The sequence below is a fragment of the Bos grunniens genome, chromosome 25, assembly GCF_055505025.1.
Source record: "Bos grunniens cultivar Pamir isolate PY7600 chromosome 25, Bosgru_T2T1.0, whole genome shotgun sequence".
Classification (NCBI taxonomy): Eukaryota; Metazoa; Chordata; class Mammalia; order Artiodactyla; family Bovidae; genus Bos; species Bos grunniens.
In genome coordinates this window covers 7,220,707-7,237,760 of record NC_141189.1, presented here as the reverse complement: position 1 = coordinate 7,237,760, position 17,054 = coordinate 7,220,707, and the positions used below count along the sequence as shown (strand labels likewise).

At 52.9% G+C, this 17,054-nt stretch overlaps 1 protein-coding gene across 8 annotated transcripts; it reads right to left on the bottom strand.

Annotated features, from left to right (window-relative positions):
* Positions 1-4,144: 4,144 nt before the first annotated feature.
* Positions 4,145-15,600, bottom strand: SERPINE1 (serpin family E member 1). 8 transcript variants are annotated; one of them, XM_086374291.1, is made up of 13 exons: positions 15,443-15,600; positions 14,232-14,348; positions 13,822-13,894; positions 13,142-13,272; positions 12,322-12,486; positions 11,405-11,676; positions 10,522-10,755; positions 9,787-9,981; positions 8,965-9,163; positions 7,756-7,856; positions 7,545-7,631; positions 6,142-6,225; positions 4,145-5,801 (listed from the first exon to the last, which is right to left on the bottom strand). In XM_086374291.1, exons 6-13 carry the CDS (start codon positions 11,673-11,675, stop codon positions 5,764-5,766), a joined length of 1,209 nt encoding a protein of 402 aa, XP_086230417.1. In that variant the 5' UTR covers position 11,676; positions 12,322-12,486; positions 13,142-13,272; positions 13,822-13,894; positions 14,232-14,348; positions 15,443-15,600; the 3' UTR covers positions 4,145-5,763. The 8 variants fall into 8 exon arrangements, with proteins under 8 accessions (XP_086230417.1, XP_086230413.1, XP_086230415.1 ...); XM_086374287.1 differs by having other exon boundaries at positions 14,232-14,351; positions 15,443-15,586; XM_086374289.1 differs by having other exon boundaries at positions 12,322-12,578; positions 15,443-15,543.
* Between the last annotated feature and the right edge of the window lie 1,454 nt (positions 15,601-17,054).

Sequence of the window (17,054 nt, the reverse complement as noted above, 5' to 3'; positions counted from 1 at the left end):
CAGTTGCTTTGCTTCAGAAACTTTCCACTGGAGTCAAAGCGCCCTCTGGTGGCCAGGGGACAAAAGGCTGCATTCAGGACGCTGGTGTTCAAGCTGGAAAGGCACAGGTGTGCAGGCGGGATGTCCTAGTGATGGACACATGAGGGCAGCACCCTTGACCCTGGCTGCGTTTGAGCCCTCCTGTATGTTCAGGGTGACCTGGGCTCACCGATGTCACAGAGAGGGCGGTACAGTGTAATGCCTGGTAGCCTGGGGCGAGTGATTCAACTTCTGTGTCTCTACAGAAGTGCCTGCTACGGTTAGCACAAGGAAACTCATTTGAGGAACCGCCTTTAAAAAATGATTTGGAAAACAGATGGTGTCTCCTTGACGAGTTTCCCTCTGATAGAGTCATTTTACTATTGAGGGATTTATAGAATCCATAGCCATTGCCTATACGAGGGCAGACAAAATTTCCACTGGGTGAGATGAACAGGAAATCGGCATTTTTACGATGGAGGCAGGGCAGGTCTTGTGGGGTTTTCATCCCTAGAAATAAAGAAAGGGTGGATTGGAAGAGCCACGGAGGGGGCCCAGGTGAAGCCAAGGAGGGCTGGCTTTGCACTCTGAGGCTGCATCCCGGTCTTTGTCCTCAAAATATCCAAGAAGAGCAAAAGGGGCTGTTAACTGGGGCACTTCCTGGAGCGAACTCCCTCGGTGGTGAAGAGGTCCTTTCTGAAGGACTCTTTTCTTCTGAGCCTTCTCAGCGTGTACGGACAGTGTTTGAACTACATCCTGCAGAATTAAGGCTACAATGTGTCCTGCTTTTGAAAGCAGCATCTTGTGCAGAAAAAGGAGGCTCTTGTGGTTTCTAAGCAGATCTGTTTCAGATGGGTAACTCCTCAACAACTAGCCTAGCACCTGATATCGGTCATCTTTTCAGGATATAAAGAGGACAAAAGATAAATCTGGATGCTGGTGCCCTGAATTCTTGGACTTTTGCCTTCGTGAGAGCAGCTACCCGCTGTGAGCCTAAAGCAGGATCTGTCTAGGAGGCAGGAAGTAGGAGGGATGCCTTGGCACCAGCTGAAGTTTTGGGCACAGGTCTCATTATAGAAGTATCTTGTTAACTAAATGACGCCACGTCTAGGCTTTGTGTCTGTGGTCTAAGCCAGCTCGGAAGAGGCCAAGTAACCTCTATGGCCTTTCCTCCCCACTAGTTTTGCAGTCATATCTTGGCCCTTCCAGGCTTGTCAATTGTACGGTAAGAATAGGAAAGGAAAGATGGAGAAGCCACTGAGGTTAAAAGAGAGCATCTCTCATCCAAAACAGAGTAGGGACTTCCCTGGCGGTCCAACTGGTTAAGAATCTGCCTTTCAATGCAGGGGGTACGTGTTCGATCCTTGGTCAGGGAACTAAGATCCTCTATATCGTGGGGTTCCTGAGCCAGCCCACTCTAGAGCCCGTGTGCCACAACTAAGACCTGTGCATACGTGCTAAGTCGCTTCAGTCGTGTCTGACTCTTTGCGACCCCATGGGCTATAACCCGCCGGGCTCCTCTGTCCATGGGATTCTCCAGGCAAGAATAGCGGAGTGGGTTGTCATCCCCTCCTCCAGGGGAGTCTTCCTGACCCAGGGGTCAAAACCATGTCTCTTATGTCTCCCGCATTGGCAGATGGTTTCTTTTACCACTAGCGCCACCTGGGAAGTCCCAACTAAGACCCAATGGAGCCAAATAAATGACAAAATAAAAAGGGCTTCCCTGGTGGCCCAGTGGTTAAGAATCTGCTTTGCAGTACAGGGGACACCGGTTCGATCCCTGGTCCGGGAAGATCCCGCATGCCTTGCAGTAACTATGCCCATGTGCCACAACTACTAAGTGAGGGCCTAGAGCTTGTGCTATGCAAGTAGAGAGTAGCCCCCGCTCACCACGACTAGAGAAGGCCCAGGCTCAGCAACGAGGCCCCAGCATAGCCAGAAATAATAAACTTATTATTAACAAATTTTAATTAAAAAAAAATAAAGCTGAGAGTAGGTTTGGGGAGCTGCTCACCCTTGTCCTCTTTCTTCTGGGTCTTGCCCTGATTCCCACTGGCTTTTTAAGGAGAAAAGAAGACTTCCCCCTCCAGGCTCGATTGCACTGTGGGGCCCCTCTTACTGCAACAGCCTCATGGGAGACAAGAAAGCCTGAAATGTAAAGAGAGGAATCCACAAGGAGATGTGACAACCATATCTCCTCGGAACCTCCTGGTACATCATGTTGGAGGCACCCAAGGATGCCCCTGGACTGACCCTTGGGAGGGAAACAGGAATGGCACGGGTAATGAGAAAGCCTTAGTACATACTGAATGATTGAGGAGGGAGGCGATGAATGAAGACTCTTTCTGGATTTACTCTCCAAAACATTATAATCAAAGTTTGCTCCAAGGCAGGCTAACATAATTTTAGGGAAAATTATAATGTGAAGCTTCTTTTAGTTCAAGATCTGAAGTCTATCTTTTTATTTTTTATTTTTTTAATTTGGCTGTGCCGAGTTTTGGTTGCGGCATGCAGGATCTTTTTAGTTTCAACAGGCAAATTTAGCTGTGGCACGTGGGATCTAGTTCCCCGACCAGGGATCGAACCCAGGCCCCTCGCATTGGGAGCTCGGAGTCTTAGCCACTGGACCACCAGGGAAGTCCTAAAGTCTGTCTTTATTCATGGCGGTGCACTTAGTTAGGAGAGTTGTGAAGGCTTTTTTAAGCTTCAGAAAAGGTAAGATTCATACCAGGCAAAATGGTCACTTTAAATTGTTTTGTATACCATTTGAAGATGTTTGTGTGACCAGAATCACATACTTGTGGGATTGGGAGGTTCTTAAGAGACACTTAATCCCATTGCTAGGAAGTTATCTTATGGATATGGGAGCACACATCCAGGGGGATGAAGGTACAAAGATGTCCATCTCTGCATTCTTGGTAACAGCCATGACATATTTTTTAAGCCAGGAAACAAAATGTCAGTCAACAATCCACTTCTACCCTTTCAAACTGTTCAAATGTCTTGGTATGAGAAGGAATTCCTTATCATTAAAAAAAAAACTCACCTCCTCTACCCTGACTGCTGAATGATGCCCACCAGCAGGTCATCTTGGCTGCCCTTGAACACTTCCAGTGATGCAAAGCTCACTACCGCTTAACTACCAGACAGTATTTTGACCAACAGCCCCGGGACAAGAATGGGTTCCTATTAAGACATGATCCAAGTTTCCCGGGGGCTGGGCCTGTCAGTCCCATCTTTAGGGCTCTGGAGCTGGAGAGCACCTGATTTGAGAGCTAGTTCTTGGTATTTTTTCCATTTAAAAATTCCTGTGGAATATATAAATGGAAAATAATTGGGGGAAGAAGGTCCCGTGGCAAGAGCCTTCAAGATACTGGAAGAAGACAATAAAGGACTGTTCAGGATAACATTTTAAGGAGGACATTAACAATCTATGTAACAAAAGAGCCTCCGTTCAAAGACCCTGACATGTCAGTGGGGGTGGGGAGGATAACATACACACCCCAAATTAAAGAGCGTACATGCAAGCACCATTACACACCAGGAAAAAGGAAGGTGAGTACTTGCCAAGTAGAGAGCGACGATGTTGACTGGATCCACTGGGCATCCAGGCTGGAGGAAATGGATTTGGTTTGTGTTTTGAGAAATGGAGAGTGGGGTAGGTACGGGGAGGATGAGAACATTCGGTGGGGAAAGAAATGAACAGAATGGGAAGTGACAGGGACAGTGAAAAGGGGTGTCTGGGTGGGTGGCAGGTGTCTGGGGAACCCTCTTTCCTTTTTTTTTCGGCCATGCCAGGCGGCATGTGGGATCTTCCCCAGCCGGAGATGGAACCCACGCCCCCTGCAGTGGAAGCACAGAGTCTTAACCACTGGACCACCGAGGAAATCCCTCTTTTCTTTTCAAGGATGAGGCCCAAAGGGAGAAACCCATCCTACACAATGTGTCCCCCCGGGGGTCTTCTTGCAGGGTCCGGTGGCCAGCCCTGCAGATTCACCCGGGACAGGTCGGTGTGCCTTGCCCCTTGCGGGTGTGTGTTTCATAAAGATCCCAGCTCATCAAGTCTGTAAACTGATAGGGTCTGGATTTTGTGCTGTGTGAAACAAGGAAAGTCACGGCCAAGGACTATTTTGGAATATTCTTTTTATTTATTATTAATTTTTAAAAAACATTTTTTTTACTTGCTTCTATATCAAAAGTGAAAAAGCAATTTCAAGAGCCATGGACCCCACACGTGGGGGTACTGAGTGTGGCTGTCACTGTCCAGTGCATCAAGAAAAAAGAAAAACAAAACAAAACATACACACAAAGAAGGGAGAGTTTTCGCTGAAGGGCACAGCGGGGTGATTAGGGTTCTATTAGGTTACATTCATTCGGCATCTCTGTGCAATTCTTCAGTAAATCGGTCCTCTCTCTGTACCCCCTCAGCTAGCTGGCTTTCAGAAAGATTATCTGCCGGAGGTAATTGAGCCCGAGCTCGCCGTCTCTCTCATTCTCTCTCTCTCTCTCTCTCACGCGTCCACCGCTCACACAGCAGCCGGAAATGACACATTGAAATGAGTCACCAGTGCGGCTGTGAGTCACCCTGTAATTGGGGAAAGTTCTGTCCTGCTAGGTCGTGGAGCCCCTTGCACTCCCGCTCCTAAATATACTGGAAAATTTTGAAACCACTCCGTCTCCCTTCACCCACCACATCCTTTTGGTCCCTAAAAGTGAGCCGAAGTTGGATGGTCCTGCCAGGGACGCGGCTCCATCGGGTGGAAAATCGAGGAAAGGAGAGGCGCGGGGGCGCTGGGCCTCCGCCAGGTGGCAGTGTGGGCCCCGGGAGGCTTGCCACCTGGTGGAGGGGAGGGACAGTCAAGAGGCCTCTCCTGAGATGCGGCGACACAGACCCCCCAAAGGGAACACGGTGAACAAGGCTAAATAATCTGTTTTCTCAGTAGACCTTTCTCTCTCCCAAGCACACAAGGACAAGGATGTGATAAATATTCAGGCACACCCCTGGCATCTCACCCTCCCCACCAGGAGATGGGAGCCAAAGAACCAGGCACACACCTTGTCTCTCCTTGCGTTTCTGCAACATAAAGTTTGTGGGAAGCAGAAACCTGCTTCTCTGAGTAAACAAGTCATCTACACTCTAAAATAATATATACACACTGTTTCCTGGGGAGGAAGCAGCCAGCCCTGGGTGGGTCTCAAACCTCGGAGCTGGGGACAGATGGACCTTGGCATGAAAGGGTGTTTCTCGCCTTGGCCTTCTCGGGCCTGCTGCCAGCCTTCTCAGCAGTGGCAGACAGTGCAAGAATGACAGCAACGTGACCGGAACACACATTTCTAGTGAACACACAAAAGCTCCTTCATGTAGGCCTTGTGGTGCCATCCTACCAGGGCCTCGGTGGGATCCAGGACCCAAAACCCAACCAGGCAGAACGATGGGCAGAAGCAGCTGGGCCAGCAGTCCTGGGAGTCCTACAGTCCAGTTGGGAGGCCGGCTGGGTGTTATGCCTCCCAGTCTTTCCCAGGGTCTCCATTGGAGGGTTTAACTCAAAGGTCCTCTTTGCCCCTCCTGAGAGAGCCCAAAGTTAGGTCTAAGAGGCAGATTCAAAAGAATTTACCATGGAAAAATAAATAAATAAACATCTTCTCTTTTTCCAGAAAAATGAATTAATAAAAATTCTTTGCTCCGGACTTTCTTCCTCTTGGACATCTCCATTCTGTCCCAGATGAGGGCTGCCTTCCCCATGGTCAGGGTTCCATCACTTGGCCCACGAACAGGACAGTTCCTGAGGACGGAAGCATCACAGGAGATGAGAAGTGGGGGGAGGCGGGGGACAGCTCACCCAGCTCGGTGTTTATGGATGAACTGAGATAATGGGGACAAGAGTGAGTGTTCAGAGGCACAGCTGCTCTAGTGACTAAGCTGGAACTGAGGGACAGACGAGCACCCTGTCTGGAGAAAGAGCACTCCCCTCCAAGAAGTGGAAGGGGAACACAGCCGTGATTCACTGCCTGGAGTCCTCTTGGGGGAAGTGGGGGCGTCTACACCTGCCTGGATGGTACCCGAGTCCAGGAGAATGGGGAGGGGGCGCCGAGAGTGGCGGGGTCTCTCAGGTCCCCGCTCACCTGTGGGGTTGTGCCGCACCACGAAGAGGAAGGGTCTGTCCATGATGATCTCCTCGGGGGCCATTCGGGCTGAGACTACAAGGGCTGGAAGAGACAGGACAGAATCTTAGAGCAGAAGGCGTGGGTGCTGGCGCCTGCATCGATCACAAGTGAGCCAGTAACACCAGCGCTGGGGGTTGGGGGGTGGTTTGGGAGGCTCCGTTGTTTCCTGGTGGTGTGTGCTCAGTCATATCCGACTCTTTGTGACCCCGTGGGCTGTAGCCCAGCAGGCTTCTGTTTCCATGGGATTTTCCAGGCAAGAAGACTGAAGTGGGTTGCCATTTTCTACTCCAGGGGATCTTCCCAATCCAGGGATTGAACTTGCGTCTCCTGCATTGGCAGGCGGGTTCTTTACCACAGTGCCACCTGGGAAGCCAAATAATCATAGCAGGGACGTCCCTGGTGGCATAGTGCATAAGAATCTGCTCGCCAATGCAGGGAACATGGGTTTGCTCCCTGGTCCGGGAGCATTCCACAAGCCGCGGAGCAACTGAGCTCATGTGCCACGACTACTGAGCCCGTAATGTGAAGCCAGAAGTGTCAGGATGTCCTCTAAGGCAGTTGGGTAGAGATCTAGCAGCTACTCACTGGAGTAGTGAAAGTGAAAGTCGCTCAGTCATGTCTGACTCTTTGCAACCCCGTGGACTATACAATCCATGGAATTCTCCGGGCCAGAATACTGGAGTGGGTAGCCTTTTCCTTCTTCAGGGGATCTTCCCAACCCAGGGATCAAACCCAGGCCTCCTGCATTGCGGGCGGATTCTTTACCAGCTGAACCACAAGGAAAGCCCACTCACTCAAAGGTGGGTTTATCTAAACTCTTTCAAGCATTTCGGAGGCAAGCGCCTTTAAGTCGACTGGCCACTCTGAGAGCAAGCCAGGACCTCCCATTCAGGGGGACTTCAGAGCCAGTGGGGAGGGAAAGGGGTCCTGGGGAAAGCAGGCCCATTTTCTAGTGGGATCAGGTAATGGTAATGCTCTCCACACAGGAAGCCCTGTTCTACCAGGAAAATCCCATGGAATTGCCTGGAAAATCCCATGGACGGAAGAGCCTGGTAGGCTGCAGACCATGGGGTTGCTGAGAGTCAGAAACAACTGAGCGACTTCACTTTCACTTTTCACTTTCATGCATTGGAAAAGGCAATGGCAACCCACTCCAGTGGTCTTGCCTGGAGAGTCCCAGGGACGGCGGAGCCTGGTGGGCTGCCGTCTATGGGGTCGCACAGGGTTGGACACGACTGAAGCGACTTAACAGCAGCAGCAGTGGGGTCTTTCCAGTGCACCCCGGGTGTGGGTACCCGATCATGGCCCCTCATGGAAGCCTGGGGCTGAGACTCGCCAGGCCTCACCTGAGCCTGACTCACCTGTGGAGGAGGACGCCAGCGTGCCGCTCTCATTCACCTCAATCTTCACTTTCTGCAGCGCCTGCGACACGTACAGAAACTCTTGATCTGAAATGGAGGTGGACCCCAGAGCGCGTTAGCCTTGGTCCTCGGGGGTGAGGGGGGAAGCTCCTCTGTCCTCGGGAGACCCCACTGTCCACCAGGGGAAGAAAAGGAAAGGGAAACCTCTTACCTGAAAAACTGGAGAAGTCCGCCTGGCTCGGCCTAAACATGTCGGTCATTCCCAAGTTCTCCAGCGGCCTCCTGAGGTCGATTTCGGTCTCCAGGGAGAACCTGCACACAGCAGCAGGACACGGCTCCAGCTCAGGCCACCTCTAGCCTTACCGGGTGTCCCTGCCCCCTACACACACAGAGACCAGCAGGAGGGGGACTGATGTGAACGCAGAGGTGGGAGGCTTGTTTTTCTTTCAGGTCTGTTGGCAAGGTCTCTCTTCTTGCTGGGAAGATTCTGATACTAATGAACATTTCTTCTGCAAGCTCCCCACCCCCTCAAACCTGTGACTAATTACTTTCCTCAAATGAGGCAGTGGTTGCAGCACAATTGTGTTCAGTCTGACTGGGGCGGGAGTGGGGAAGGGCAAATTCCCCTGCAAAGGCTAGCTGAACAGAAATCTGGTCTGTAGCTTGTGTTTCTGAGAGTTGAGCTCAAAGAGGACTCCAGCAGCGAGGCTCTGGGGAGCTCGCTCTGCCTCCCACCAGGGCACGACTAATTACCTCCGTTCTTTGAGAGAGAGAGAGGGCGTGCTAACCAACTAAATTGTCCTCTTTCCCTAAGCCTGGCATTATGGCATCTGGAAATGTGGGGTCGGCATAGTGGGAGGCTTCCCCACGATTCTGAGATGGACCTAGCCTCAGCCTCCAGCACCCTCTTCACTTCTGCAGAAGAATTTTTAAAATCTGCTTCATGGCAAGCCAGCTAGAAGCTAGAGTTCAGGCTTGTTTCATCTGCACAAGTGATTCTTTTTGTCTCCATTGTGTGGATGTCGACTTGAAGAGATGGAGGTGGGAGTGAGGGGTGTTCATAAAAGGGTGAGGACCAATGCATTCCCCAGCCCCCCACCTCCCATCATCTCTCCGGCTCTTCCTCTGGCTAGCTTTTGCTGGGTATTCAGGGGGTGGTGGACGTGGCATGGTCTCGAAAAGCTGCCCCCTACCCCCACCCCCGCTGTCCTCCACCGCAAGAGGGAAGATGAGCGGAATCTTAATCAAACCCAGGCCAGAGTGTGCCCCATCCGCACCCACGCAGCAGCTCGCTGCCCTGAAAACGTCAGGAGGTTTGGGAAACTCCACGTGGGGTGGGGGGTGCGTGTGTGGCAACAGCAGGGAGCCAGAGGAGGGGGGAGGGGGCAGGCAGAGGGGACTAGAGCAAGGGATGGCTTACTTGGGCAGAACCAGGAGGCGGGTCAGTCTGGTCATATTCCCTTTCCACTGGCTGATGAGCTCAGCATCCAGAATGCTGGTGAGGGCAGAGAGCGGCACCTCTTTCTCATAGGGGGCAGCAATGAGCATGCTGAGAGTGTTCCCGTGGTAGGGCAATTCCAGGATGTCGTAGTAACGGCCGTCGGGGGTGGTAAACTCAGCTGGGAAAGACATCAAGACGGAGCATTGGCAATAACTCCAGCTCCTGTTGATTCTAGCCCAGCACTGGCTTTCCCACTAGTCCTCCGGCCCCTCCATCCTTTCTGGAAGCCAGCTCTCCATCCTGGCTTTTGAGGCTCCCCACGTACCCACCACCACCACCAGCACTCTCCTGTTCAGTGTTTTTATTTCCACTTGCCTTCTCTTCTGCCCGTTCAGTGTCTTCTGGGCGTTCTGTCTCTGGTTGGCCTTCTTTACCTTCACACCCTTCTCCCCAGTCTCCAGCTATTAATGCATTCCGATCCCCACCTCCTGAATCTCAGCCTTCACATAGCTCTTCCCCAGGGGGATCTGGGAAGCCCAGGTTATCACACCAGAACCACATGAAGATGAGAGACTGTATCAAGTGGTCAAGTGGGATCCTAAGGTAATTTCTGGATTTCAGCTTCATCTTGCACAAGATACAGCTACTTTCTGCTGCTCCGATAATCCCCGTGTCTCCTACTTGGGGAGTGTTTGTTGCAGCTGGGGTGTGTTCTAGGGTTTCTCCTCCCTTGGAGTGGACCACCCCAGGGATGAGGTTCAGTCATTGTGGGACCTGGAGAAGGGAGAGTCTTGCACTTACTGTAGTTGAACTTGTTGGTCTGAGCCATCATGGGCACAGAGATGGTGCTGCCATCGGACTTGTGGAAGAGGCGGTGGTGGGTGTTTGACTCTGGGAAGGGCATCTTCCACTGGCCGTTGAAGTAGAGGGCATTTACCAGGACCAGGCGTGTCAGCTGGTCCACAGCCCCTTCACCAAGTAAGTCGCTGATCATGCCTATGGGAAATCCAGGTGATCAGGAGGCTGGATATTGTTTTAATCTTTTTAGATGGTTCCCTTGAGCTCCCAGTCCTCAAATGGACATGTGTCAGAAGGGATCCCATCAGAAGATGGACTGGGTAAGGTTTAGTGAACCAGTCTAGCTGCTGTCAACCCGTTCCATCTTCCTAAGTGTCTCAGAAAGCCTTCCAGCTCACCACACTGCCTTGGTCCTTGGATCCTGTCTAGGATCAGACCTGGAAATGTAAGTCTCCCCTTACTTTGTTCCCTAAGCTGTAATCTTGAAGGGCTGTGTTTGCCTCCTGCCATGGGTTATTACTGTTCTTATAACATCTCACAGTACTTTTTAGGGATGCCTTTAGAGGTGGTTCAGAGGGCAAGTCTAATTATGGAAAAAACAAGATGCTTTGATTCTTAAGGCACTTGACCTTCTGTCCACAGAGCAGAAGGTGCTGGAAGGGAGGGGTCAGGACGCTTGAGACTTGAACCCCCGTCTCTGCAGGCCCTGGGACCGCCCGCCTTTCTCTGCCTGCTCACCTTTTGTGTGTCTTTTCACCCAGTCGTTGACAATGAACCTGGCTCTCTCCACTTCAGAGAAGTCAACCTGCTTGACCGTGGTACGGAACAGCCTGAAGAAGTTGGGCATGAAACCGTGGACCAGCTCTAGGTCCCGCTGCACGAAGATGGCATCGGCTGTGCTGATCTCATCCTTGTTCCACGGGCCCATGAGCTCCTTGTACAGTCGGTGGAAGGCAGGGGCCATGCCCTTCTCTGGGCCAAAACAGGGAGGGAAAGACACATTAAGCTCCTCTTGAACCCAGGGCTCCCAGCAGGGCCGACTTCCCCCAAACCTGCCCACATGGACGAACTCTTCTGCTCCCCCAAGGGTCTCTGAAGGGAGATTTTATTCCAAATCTTAACCTCTCCTGCATCTCCCTCTTTTCCTCAAAAATCGCGGGTCCTAACCCTTGCTTTGGCTTAGAATATTTTTATCTGTTTTTAAGTTATAAACCCTAACCTTCATCTTTTAATAACAATAATAGTTATGCTAGGTAGGCCTTTCACATGCATCATTTTGGATTTAATCCTTACAACAGCCCCATGTGGTAGATACTCTGTCCCCCTTTTGCAGATGAGAAAACTGAGGTTCAGAGGGGTTAAGATCACAAAGTGCAGGAGTAGTGAGGCAGGGCCATTTTACACCAGATCCACTGGCTCATGTACCTTGTGACTGGCCAAGAGCCAAGTGACATGAGATGTGGTGGGAAGGAGATGCAGTGGTCCATCCCTGTGGGCTGGCAGGACAGGGGTTGGCTCACTAAGCCGGGGTCAGCCCTCCCTCTGCTTCTGGTTAGCTACACCCCTGTCCTGGGAAGAGTCCCTGAGTGCCCGCCTCCCTCTCTGCCCCGTCATCTCTCACCTTCAATCTTGAATTGCATTGCCTCTTGGATCTGCTGGCGGGTTTCTCCTCCTGTGGTCAGCTGCAGCATGGCCAGGACTGAGGCCACCCCATAGGGTGAGAAAACCACGTTGCGGTCCTTGGAGGCCCGCACCACCTGCTGAAACACCTTCACTCCAAAGTCTGTGGCCAGGCTGGCCACCGCAGACTGGGGCTGGTAGGAGGCAGACCCTTCACCAAAGATGAGGGCCAGGCCCAGGGCGAGGCAGGCAAAGACCGGAGACATCCGCATCCTGGAACCAGTGGGAAAAGATTGGATGAGGTGGATAGTTCTGAAAGGACAGAGAGGAAGTAGGGGTGATGGCAGCCCAGCCACGGCCAGGCTCCCATGTTTGTCGCTGGCATGTAACGTGAACAAGCGGGCAAGATAGAAACCGCGGTGGGTTCAGATCCTGAGCCTTTCCCCCTCTGTCTCAGCCCTGGGGAATCTTGAGTGTGTTTTCACCTGTGGGAATCTGGAGCCCCGTGGCATCTCCCTTCCCTTCCAGGAGGCTGAAAGGCTAAATTATAATAGCATCTGTGATTTACACAATGCTTCCTAATTCTTTTACAATGCTTTCACAATTGTTGTTTTATTCAAGTTAACAGGCGTGAAAAACCCCTTTCTTGAGCTGGGAAGAGGGGAATGTCTTCCATGGAGAGGGTCCTAGAGAGGCGAGGCCCGTGCTTCTGGGTGGTGGGATTGTTGGGGTGTCCTGACCATCTTCCCCGCTCCCCTGTGATCACCGCTGTAACGGGGGTCAACTCAGGGCTGCAGGTCTCCGGGCCGAGGGAAGAAAGAGGAACACTGGGGACCACGGACAGAAGGGACTCTGCAGACGGGAGCTCTCTGCCTTAGCCGGAGGTACAAAGATGGAGAGGGTTCGCTTTGCTCTTACCTGAATTTCGCAGTGCCTTTGGATGGGCGGTTTGTTCCTGCTGCCGCTGCGGGTGTTGACGGTGGTAGCCCTTCCTCCACTGAAAAGGAGGTGTGGCTCTCTCTGGACGGTGCTCTTTGCCCTTCAACCAGAAGTAGCTCTGCTCCACTGCAGGCTGCTGCTTCCCTTTATACCAGATGTGAGCCGGAAGTCGATTAACTCATGGTTTGACCCCGCCCACTTTTTGGCCCTCTCAGCGTCTCCCTCTGTGGGACTTGCTGAGGCATCCGTGTGTGTACGTGAGAGAGAGAGAGAGAGAGAGGGCTCTGGAACAATTGAGCCAACCCTGGTGGCCTGGGCCCAGGGCCACCCTTGATCTTGCTGCCCTCGGTCTCAGGACGTTAAGCCAGTTTGACCCCTGGCACCCAGGGTTTACGTTCCCCAGACCTCAGCGTGGGGAGAGTTTACACTTCCTCTTTGTTCTTGGGAGAATCGGATCAGTGCATAGTTATCAAAGAAGCTCAAGATCCTGCAAATTCCTTGTCCATCAGCCCGCTGCGCTGGTTAAACTGGGAAGAACACCCCACCCTCCTTTTGGCCGTAACCCAGAAGCCAGAGGGCACACAGCGTGCCTTGTTGATTGTCTGGGTTTTGACTGTCTAGGACATGAGGATTCCCTCCTGTCTTTCTCTCTTTTCTGCCAAGTGCCCGCCCGCCGTCGGGTGAGGCACGGCTGACTCCCCCACGTGTCCAGACTCTCCCGGTGCCCCCAGGGCTCTCTTTGTGTCAACAGCTCTGTCTGGCTGGGTTTTGAGGTGTGCTGGGTGGGGTGGTGGCTTACCGGGGCAGAAGGGTAAAGCCTTGGCAGGGGATCGGGAGCTCAGGGTGTAGGTTTCACTTCTCTGAATTGCCTGCTGCGGCTGCGGAGGAATACTGCCTAACCTTTTCCTCCAGACGCAGACGTTGGGAGGGCTGGAGTGGCAAGAGCAGAGATGAGACTAAGAGCGTTCATTCATGGCGGGGTGTGTGGAGTGTGCTGCTAAGGCACTGGAGTTTGGGGTGGAAAAGTGACCCAAGAATTCTACAGATGATGGGTATTGGCTGGAGGCTAGTGAGTAGGATTGGGCTGCTGCGTTTAGGGCTCTGGTGGGGTCAGGCACCCTTGGCTGTGTAGCTGAATGTCATGGACAGGGTGGGGCTGAAAGGGTCCTGGGGACCTCGTGCCCTTGACTTGAGGGTCCACACACTGTCATGCTTTGTGTGGGTGGTGGGATTCAACTGGTGGTATCCATGGAGACAGCCGACAGCAGCATCACAGGAAGCTGAAGTGGGTGGATGTGTCGGGGATGTTTGTGTTGGATTTTTTCAGTAAACAGATACCAAGGGCAACCACAGCTGGAGGGCTTTCCCGCTTTCACTGTGCCCCCGCCTTTGTTTTCTCCGTTGCTCCTGGGATCCAGGTGGGGGTGCGGGTAACAGGGAGAGAAGGGAAACCTCAGCTGGAAAGTTAGGGTCACTGACCTGTTCCCAGCAGACTGTTCATCGGTCACTGCTTCTTGTTTATGTCTTTCTTTCTTCGTCTGGTTCAGAGTCCCTGAGAAAGTGGTTAGCCGCGAGGAGGAAGAGCAGTTACGCCTGCTGTCCCTCGGATGGAGAAAGCAGAAGTCCAGTCCCCCAGCCATCTCCGACTCCCAGAAAGGCCCCAGTGACTTGCCCTCCACCCTTGGGGGCCACAGAGGGACAGGGAGCTGAGAGTCTGGGTTGGGAGTGCCAAGCCCCAGGTTGGAAGAGCAGCGGGTCCAGAGTCTGCGGGACCTGCCCTCCAGGCGCCCCGCTGCCTGGCCTCTCCAGTCATTCAGCTGAATCTCATCCCTCCCTCCATGGGCTACTGCGGCCTCGGCCACAAAGGCCCTGCTGTTTTCTGGGATCACCTGGGCCCTGCCAAGGACGTGACCACTTCTGTCCCCATCCCTGGACCTGAATGATTCTGAGGTCATTCCAGAAAAGCCGTTCTGTCCCTGGGCAGCGCCTGGGATCAGCTCTGTGTCCTGCTGGGGAGAGAAGGAGCACATTTTTACTTTGAAAACAGAAAGGGCTGACTTACTAAGGGGTTGTTTTCCAAACTAGGGAACCCATCTAAGTGTTTGGGTGTGGATTAGAAGCGGAGGCAAAGTCTAGGGCAACTGGGTCCCATGCTGGGTTTTCTGATGGTGTCCTTTCGTCTTTCTGAGCAGCTGGGGCCACCATATGATCTCAACTCAGACTTGACTGTGGCCCCTGCCGCTCCTCTCTGTGAAATGGCCTCGTCTCCCCCCACCCACACCCTGGTGTGCCCTGGGGAGACCTTCCCCACTGCAGGGGCAGCCTGATGGCCCGCTGTCCCAAAGCAGTACGTGCGTGAGTGCTCAGTCGTGTCTGACTCTTTGTGACCCCATGGACTAGAGCCTGCCAGGCTCCTCTGTCCATGGGATTCTCCAGGCAAGAATACAGGAGTGGGTTGCCATGCCCTCCTCCAGGGGGATCTTCCTGACCCAGGGATCAAACCTGCATCCCCTGACACTCTTGTATTGCAGGCGAATTCTTTACCACTGAGCCACCGGGGAAGCAGGCCCTAAAGTAGACCTCCCAGCAATATCCTCCTCAGAACCTAGCCTGACTCAGGGGATGTCACTTTCTATCCTTTCCCTGATCCCCCCAAGCTAACAGCTGTGACCCCATCACTTCTTTTAAGCCTTGGCTCTTTTGTAAGAGGTCAAAAGTCCCTGCTGTTGAAATAACTGGATCTCTGATTCCCGGAGAATCAGAGATAAGAGGATGAGTTACACGGCTGTGGATTGCTCAGGGAAGTTCCAGTTGTAGCTAACTAGGAAAGCTGTTTCCAACTGCAGGTGGTTCGTGACAAGGCCAGACTCAACGCTTTCTGTTGAGTTTGACTGTCCCCAGGCCTGCCCCCGCCCCTCCCACCCCTGCAGCCCTGGCTCCGTTGTTGCCTTGGGTCTCCCCTCCAACTCTTCATCTCCTGCCCTCTGGCTGCCCTCTTGGCTCTCTGCTCTTCCTCTTTCCCCATTTGCTCTCTGAGTCCCAGCCACCCGCCTCTTTTTCACTTTCCCTTTCTCTGCCTCCGAGACTCCCCTGCTCTTACCTCTTCTGCTCACTCCTCCATCCACTGGGGACCCTCATCACCCCCCACCCCACCCCGCGGTGGTCTCCTCTAGTCTCAGCCCCACGAGATCTCTCCCCACTCTCCCACTCTGCTCTCTGTGACTCAGTCCCTCTCTCCCTCGCCCTCGTCCTCGTGTGCAGAATCCCTTTTACAGTCAAAGGCTCTCTCTGCTCCGGGCCTTCCTTGGGGAGAGGAGGGGCCTCCTGCCAGTTACACAGGCTCTCTGGAATGTTGGAGCCGGCCTCCCAATTCTTGGTGATTTCACTGGGAGAGCCGGGGGTGGCAGGAGGCTGGGGTCCTGCTAATTCACAGCGCTATTTCTGGCCTGGTTGCTCTCCAAACACCACAGGGCCCAAAATAGCCTATGTTTGGGCTGGGCTCTCGCCAGCCCTCCTCTCCCTGCTTCGTAAGAGTGAGCAGAGGCCAGGGCTCTGTGTCTGCCTCTTCTTGTTGAAGATCACGGCCCTGGGACAGCCTAGGCCCATCCAGGGTCCCCCCTCACAGTGGCGCCAAGCCTGACTTGCCCCCCTAGTCCGATTCCATGGAGCCCCTCTCCTTTCTGCCTTCTCCAGCCCCCACTTCTCGCCATCCATCTTACATTCCCGAAACAGGAAAATAGGAATGCCTCCGCCATGGGAAGCTTTTCTTCTCCACTTATGTCGCAGAGTCTCAGAGCAGGAGGGCTCTAAGAACCATCTGGTCCGGTCCTTTGAATTTGCAGGGTGATATGTGTGAGGCCACACAGCGACCTCCCATAAACGAGAGAGCAGTAGTACCCACTGACCTGGCCTGGCCAGGGCTCTGACACTTAGCTATTTATGCGTCTTTGGGCAGAACTGAACTTTGCAGGCATCAGGGTTTTTATGTGCAGGTGGGTAGGTAGACAGAAGTTTTTCGTTAGACAGACACCGATTCCCACCCTTCAGGCTTGTTGTGAAGATGAAATGAAATATTGTGTCTGGCATGTTCCAGTCTCTCACTAAGAGGCAGCCGCTCCCAGTTGGGGCAGAAGCATGACAGAAACCCAGACAACTTGAGCTGTTAATTCTTGCCTTAGGCAAGCGCCTGGGTTACATATTTTGACTTCTTTCAGTGATAAGCAGAGTGGATGGAAGGCCTTAGGAAGTGGACTGGCTGGTTACCCAAGAGAAAGGCTGCCAGCCCCTCTGTCCATTTCAGGCCAGATCCCCGATTTCATGTGAGTCCTGACATGCTCTCCACTGACTGATTTTGCAAGCTGTATTATTTTTTAAAAGTGTTTATTTATTTTTGGCTGTGCTGGGTCTTCGCTGCTGCGCGGGCTTCTTTTGCTCTACTTGTGACAAAGTAGGGGTACTCTCTGGTTGGGGTGCGCGGGCTTCTCATTGTGGAGGCTTCTCTTGTAGTGGAGCACGGGCTGTAGAGCGCAGGCTTCAGTAGCTGTGGTGCACGGGCTTGTAACATCTGAGACCTTAGTTCTCGGACCAGGGATCGAACCTGTGTCCCCTGCATTGGCAGGCAGATTCTAAACCACTAGGCTGTCAGGGGAAGCCCCCTTTCCCAGTCTTTAGATCCTGGGAAGATTTTCCTCCCTGGGCTGCAGGGTCACATG